Here is a 7,257-nt window from a genome sequence, read left to right on the forward strand (position 1 = left end):
TAGCTGTACAAGACCAAGGCCAAGGGCAAGGCCTACCAATACCGGCTAACCATAATATGTTTGCCGATGGAGATGGGTTCTTCATTCTCTGACCAACCTCTCAGTCTCGGCTCATCTCGGGTGCTGGCATCCACGCAACAACTTGTGACTCCGTACCTGTGACTTTAGAAGTGAATTGTTAGTATTGACTATGGAGTATGATTGCTTCTAACCCCGGGGCGCTCCTTGTGCACAGTTATAATGCTTCGCTTTCGGGCTGGTCGCAGTTAAGATGGCTTAATGTTCTTGAAGTTCTGAACTGTGGGATGAATGAAGGCAGCAATATACCTCTCGTCTAGTGGATGTTGCTGATTGTTTTGTTAATTCTCTCTCTCTCTCATTTTTCTGAGAGAAAGAAAGAATAAACAAAACTAATTCAAATTAGGTCTAGCGATGTAATAAGGTGATGATTGCATGTTCCCTAAATCCCTATTCATCAACTTTGATACTAACTTTGATGAAATGGATGTGGCTTTGTTATAATAATGTCTGCTACCCTGTAAAACCAATTTATCTATTAGTCTGTGCATTGCAACATCAAAATCTTCTTTTCATTTTTTTTTTTTCTCAGTTACCTAAAATCGAGAGTTTAAGCCGAAATATGAAGCTGATCGATTCAGGTGAATTGTGCATTGCAAAGTTTACAGTTTTTTGTTTTGTTTTGTTTTTGTCATTCATTCATTCAAGGGCCCCATCAGCAGCCATGATCAACTTGCGAGATATGACGCTAAATACAATCAACTTCTCAGATGACCACACCAAGCCGCTGCCTTTGTATTCCTATGCTGAAATTCCACATTTTATGCAGGGAAACCCATACATCACCCATGGCTACAGAGCTTTTCTGTCCAGTGGGCAGTGTGTGAAGAGGTAATCGCTCTATGTTTCCATGAACATGTACTTCAAAGGAATAGTACAGTTTTGGTTTCCAATACTTTTTGATGATGATTTTTTTCTTTTTAAGATAATGAGAAACCTCGTATGAAATTTGAAAGAGCATATAGCTAGTTCTAAGAGGAATTCAATGTTTATCTGATGAAGATTGGGTTTGAAATGGTTGGGATATTCAAAACAAAGTGATTATAATGAAAGGGGGGGGCCCACCTTTCATTAGGATGGCTTTGTTTTACTTTGTTTTTGGATGTCTCGGCCATTTCAAAACTGATTTTCATCATCATCATGCATTATAAGCTTTGAGTCCCTCTAGAATATTATGCCCTTTAACATTTCATAAAGTGGTTTCAAAGTGTCTCACATACTGTTATCCTGTTGAGGATGAGTCCCGAGTATACTCGGGCAAGTGTCTGTTGGAAATGTGTGTTGATAGCAAAATCAGCCCATCCTCAATGGGATAAAAGCTGAATCCTCACCTCAACCGATACTATAACATCTCTGTAATTGACACAACATTAAGCCAGTTCGTAGTTCTACTTTGTGCATTCGTAAGCAGTAAAAGATCATTTGTACCAACAGACATGATGGTTTTTAGATTCACTTGAAATGAGGATATCACATCTGTGATGTAATGATTTTTTTATGTTATCCACAGTCATGTTATTCACTGAAATGAATGGTGCTTGCCAGCACTTCCACTTGACAGCAACAGTTTCAACTCAAGCATAGAATTTTGCAGTATTGATAAGAAAAGATTATTAAAGTCTATGCAAAGTAATGAAGCTGATGCTTCTCAAAGTGTAAATTGGTGGACCATTTTGGTCATCCAGTCTATGCAAGTTAATTCTTTGTTTGAACATGACTGCCATAAATTGTTAGGTACACTAGTAAAAAAAGGTAATGAGTACCAGTGTCTACATGGGCTGATTATGAACTGGCTTTATATTGACATTGATATATTCTTCTTTGAGATATTTTTCTTTTGCAAAACTTATTCACTAAATTTTTATGGTGCCTGTGCCCCTAATCATCGAAACAGAAAAGGAGAGAGAGAGAGAGAGAGAGGGAGGGAGAGAGGGAGAGAGAGAGAATGAATATCTTTTGTTTAAATGTGTTGTGTTTGTTAGATGCTGGAAATAATGAGTTATCGTCAGTTGAAATTAGTTTAGTGGCAACTTAACATCCTCATTCTCAACAGACGTTATGTAGTTTTAACAATCACATTCATGCCTTATCAATGATAATTCCCCGCATCGCATTACCTGTCATCATCACAAAGTTTATATTTTTTTAGATGTTCCAGTATGTTTTATCACCTCATTATTTGTTTTCTGTCAACTGTTCATTCTGCATAAATTTTGTGTTGCAGCAGGTCTAATTTTGTAGCAGGTGAAATTGAAACTGTGTGTAAGTATTACATAGCAACGCTTTATCTTTTGTATCCATTTGTGTGGCTCCAGTTTGTGTCGCTGGTCCAATGAGACGCTCAACGTGTGGACCCATATCTTTGGATTCTTCCTGTTTCTTGGGCTTACCATCTATGACAACACCGTCGTGATTCCATACTACCAGGGGTCAACATTCGATCATGTCATCTACACAGGCTTCTTAGCCTGCTATCAGGTCAGAAATCTGCATTATTTTCATGTGTAGAGTTTGATGCAACATTATTCATACTTGTCCCCCTAATAATGCTGCCATTGTGTACAGAGCTGCCAACAGTTCTGTATCTTGGAGGTGCTGTGAAAATGCTGATACATATATTCTGACTTTTTGATCAAATATGAAATTCTGCCACAGTGTTTTCTCTGTTTTATGAAAAGATGTGTAGATGTGTGACATCTTGACTACTGTAAAAGTGGATATTTTCGCGCGACTAATTTTTCGCGCTTGGCCGGGTAAAAAGAGTTTCGCGTGTTTTTAATTCCGCGGAATCAAGACATCACGCACAGGAACATATGGCAAGTAAAAATATTCGCGTGCTTTTATTTTCGCGCTAGTTTTTGGTTGCGGGAAATGCGCGAAAATTTCAGCACCGCGAAAATTTCCACTTTTACAGTACTTGCTCATTGTGCTGATGAAACGTCTGAGGTGTATTGTTCAACATCTCACATGAGGGTTTTGTGTACAGAACACTCTGCTCGAAATTCTGTCATTTTAGCGGGCTCTGCAAATATATTTTGAGCTTTTTCCACTGTTCACATGTGTTAAATGGGAAAAGAGTACAAATTGAGAACAAAATTAATAATCTTTAGTGTGTTTATATGAATATGATTCCCTTTCGCCAGTAGCTAATTTTGCATGCTTGCTTTTGTGTATATTATGTAGATAAAATGTTCTTTCATGAAATGAATGTTCTTGCTTGTATGTGGGCTTTTGAACTCCATTCTATGAATGATTTAACTACTCTGTAAATGATTAGCTCTGTATTTTATTTTCCCCAAGATTATGTTTGTTTTGTTTTGTATTTTCAAACATTTGAAACCCGCAGTTTGCCATGTTTGCGTCAGCCGGCTACCACCTCTTTTCCGGTGCCAACGAGGATGTGTACAAACGCTGGTTTAGCATCGATCTCGCAGGGATATCTGTGGGGATCCTTGGGTGCTATATTCCAGGCATCTACTATGCGTACTGCTGCTTCACAGTAAGTATTCTTGTTCATTTGATTGTGTTTACTCTTTATAGGATCCCTGTCTTCAACATGAGTAACTGTCCAATAAATATGATTACCTTATATAGGACCAGATGGGCATGAACTGCACACCATTGGCACATCGTGTGTATTGATACTGTAGGTTTGTTTCAAATACTATACAACTCATTCTCAAAGTTTTATTTGCATGGCTAGTTATCAATTAACCCTTTGCTTCTCAGATATAATCAATTCCATATAGATTGAATACAGTGTACACATAAGCCTACTTGTGACTGTTAAAGTTAAACAAATATGCTTGCATGCATGATGAATTTTGTACAATAAGACAGAATATACAACTAAAGATGTAAGGAACTCTTTTTTCAGATATTCTCCATCAAAGCACTCAGAGGTTGAGGACCTATTTTAATACATACTGTTGATAGACTCACTGCTTTTCTGTTTTGTGATTGTTTTCCTTTTAAACAAGCATTGGGATGATATGCTTTGTAGCTTGCAAATATCTCACTTGAAAGTGGCCCTCATATGAAATGACAATAATGTTAATATATCATTCTCTGTCCCCAATGTGGGCATCCTTTGTGTTCATCATCTTTATGCCTATTCATATCCACCAAGGGTGCTATGTATTTGCTGGCATTGATTTGCCTGTTTATTTGTTTGCAAAACAACTCAAAAAAGTGAACAGATTTGGACTGCATTTTCTGGAAAAGTTGATAATGACACAAGGAACAGATGATTAAATTCTGGTAGTGATGTGGATCATCTTGATCCAGGAATTTTTGTAAATTTGTTGAAGGATTCTTAATCATTGTGAAATAGGGCCATTTTTTAATAACTTTTAAACTAACAATGATATCAATTTGATAACCAGGTACAATGTTAAAGGTATGTTTTGATGGTCAAGGAATCTAATCATGCAGATGATATGAATGTAGCACTTACTATAATATAGGGTGGAAATCACAATATCGGCAGAAATGAGCTGCTTGGTGCACTCTCTGAATGCTTTTCTAGTTCATTACCAAATTTGTTTTCATGCTCTGCTGTGCTGGCGAGGTAACCATTCTGTCATATCCCACATTTTCTTCTGCTTGAAAAGTGGCAAGGAGAATTGAATTTCACATTCCAAAAATCTTCAACTGCTTCCTCTTATGCAGTTTTGGAGGGACATCTACTTGATGATCGCAACGGCTCTCATCCTTGTCACATTCGTCGTTCAGATGCACCCGCGCTTCCTGACGGCGCACTGGTACACACGCCGCCTCATGCTCTTTACAGCCATGGTGGGGTTCGGCCTAGCCCCCACCATTCACTGGGTCTACCTGTACGGGGGACTGAACACTCCCATTGTGAAGGTAATAAAATGGCTGGGAAAGGCGTACATTTGGCGAGGATTTTGTTCAGCGCATCCATAAAACTTTTTAATTCAGTAGCAAGGAAAACTTTCATTAACTGGGAAAGCACATGCCAAACTTCTTGAGCTTGTACCAACCATGGTTATATTCTCCATCCCGTGGACCTGTCAAGACTAACGATAGAGGTTAGTTGAAGCCCAAATCAAATTTGGATTACCGGATATTTAATAGAATCGCAAATTTTCCATCTGATATTTACACAATCAAGATATTTGGTAAGTGATATATCATGTCCATTACCTATAAGTGGCAAAAGCAAAAATTATGCTTGTTATTGACAATCAAATGTCATAATTTTCTCATGTTTCTGATAATGATATGGACATGCCGGAACAGAATTTGTTTATTGCCAAGCAATATTTGCCTTTTATTCAAAAGTGAATTTCTCATGTAAATGATTTTATTCCTTACAATATTTAGTAGTATGTTTAGTAGAATGTTTACAAAGATAACCGATACCATATAGCTATATTCCAACAGAAACTTTGTAGTAAAGTTCTGTCTTGCTCCTTGTATGAAAAATAGAAGTTAGAATACATTGTATTTCTAGTCATTTTTGATAAAGTGTATACCTATGATACTATTGTCAATGGAAACTTTATAGTAAACCTTTGAAAGAATACTGCAGCATAGCTGAAAGTTAATATTGACAAAGTTGCCTTTCTCCTATTTGAACATTTGGCAGGTCATCAGGTCACAAAGTGTACATCCGAAACATTCCATGATATCTTGCAAAGCATTATTTGTGTTTCTATTCTCGTGTTTCTAGATGATGCTACCTCGAGTTGTTGTGCTGTATTTACTGGGATTTACAGCCCTGGTTTTCTTTGCCACAAAATTTCCTGAAATCTGCTTTCCAGGTAGGTGAGATGGTAAGGTGTACTCCTAAGATGATTTTCACTTCTGTCAGACAACCTTAGAGTAGTGGAAATAGTAATGTGGTGGATTATTAATGTCTTTTTTTCAAACATTGGGCAGCATGAGTGGAAAGGGACATACATTTTCTGTCATTAGACCACAGTGGTTTTATGCCTCTACTTTAGACATTCATTTGATATCCTAACTAAAATAGGGTCAAGAATTGTTGAAGGAGTCATTATCGAGTAACATGAATAAGATGTGAACTTGAAAACCAAACATACATCATAATTTACCTGTCCAAATCGACTGATGTTATGAAAATCTATTCACCAGGCTGTACCTATTTTGAATGAGTAAACTATAGACTTAGTGTTGTCATGCATGTGCACCTAACTTGGCATACAGGTGACCTCCATTATAACGAAGTCCCTGGGACCAGCATTTTTTTTTTTTCATTATATCAAGATTTTGTCATATCCAAACAGTAAAGTACATAAAGATATATACATGCTGATTATGCAACTAAAATTTTTATTATTCGCTGTATTGAAATTTTCGTTATAACAGTGATCGTTATAACAGTCCACCATACCTTGGCCTCTCCCCTAATTGCTGTTTTGTGGGCACATTCACTATACTATACTTATTTTGCATGAGTTAACTATATAGATAAAGTGTTGTCATGCATGTGTATCTGTTATTTTGATTGTTTTGATTGTGCAGGTAAATTGGATTACATAGGGAGCAGCCATCAGTTGTGGCATATCCTGGTTGTCATAGCGTTTCTATGGTGGCACCAGACTGGGGTCGTCATGATGGAATACACGCACAACTTTGATGTATGCAGTGGGCTAGGCACATAGCCAGGTTTCGACATCAACTCAATGCCAAAAATCCATGATTTGGACCATTTTTGTCTCGCACCCTTATGCAATATAGGATGTTAATGAGCTCCATTTATGACTCCTTGATTTAAAGTGGGCACTCTAACTCTTTTTGTTCAAGTCACATCAACCATATTATTTGTATGCAACCAATATGATGTGCTGTTAATTTTCACTGGGCATACAATGATGTACTGTCCGTGGAAGTGATTTGGACCATTTTGTCTTGCAACCTTTTGCAATATAGGATGTTAATGAGCTCCATTTATGACTCCTCGATTTAAAGTGGACACTCTTAACTCTTTTTGTTCAATTCACATCAACCATTTTATTTGTATGCAGCCAATATGATGTGCTTTCAATTTTCACTGGGCTTACAACAATGTACTGTCCGTGGAAGTGAACATACAATGAAGTCCAAGATAAATTCAGTCAGTCTTAGTTTCACCCCTCCCAGGCCTAAAGGGATCCTGCAGGAGTCTTTTCTGTCATGAAACCATTGTCA

The 7,257-nt window shown here is 37.4% G+C and overlaps 1 protein-coding gene across 1 annotated transcript; it reads left to right on the forward strand.

Moving 5' to 3' along the window:
* Nucleotides 1-824: 824 nt before the first annotated feature.
* LOC139745664 (progestin and adipoQ receptor family member 3-like) lies at nt 825-7,037 on the forward strand. The gene is made up of 6 exons (XM_071656059.1): nt 825-909; nt 2,394-2,556; nt 3,425-3,577; nt 4,750-4,947; nt 5,777-5,867; nt 6,592-7,037. The coding sequence occupies exons 1-6, from the start codon at nt 842-844 to the stop codon at nt 6,729-6,731; spliced, it is 813 nt and encodes a 270-aa protein (XP_071512160.1). The 5' UTR covers nt 825-841; the 3' UTR covers nt 6,732-7,037.
* Nucleotides 7,038-7,257: the final 220 nt, after the last annotated feature.

Source organism: Diadema antillarum, unplaced genomic scaffold (genome assembly GCF_040938485.1).
Source record: "Diadema antillarum isolate AM-2024a unplaced genomic scaffold, OU_Dant_1.0 seq00001284_RagTag, whole genome shotgun sequence".
Classification (NCBI taxonomy): Eukaryota; Metazoa; Echinodermata; class Echinoidea; order Diadematoida; family Diadematidae; genus Diadema; species Diadema antillarum.

Bases quoted from the DNA above. Each gene is read 5' to 3' on its own strand.
- LOC139745664 (XM_071656059.1), top strand. From the start codon at position 842: ATGCAGGGAAACCCATACATCACCCATGGCTACAGAGCTTTTCTGTCC. The intron at 910-2,393 runs GTAATCGCTCTA...GTGTGGCTCCAG, and splicing joins AGTGGGCAGTGTGTGAAGAG to TTTGTGTCGCTGGTCCAATG. The intron at 2,557-3,424 runs GTCAGAAATCTG...TGAAACCCGCAG, and splicing joins GCTTCTTAGCCTGCTATCAG to TTTGCCATGTTTGCGTCAGC.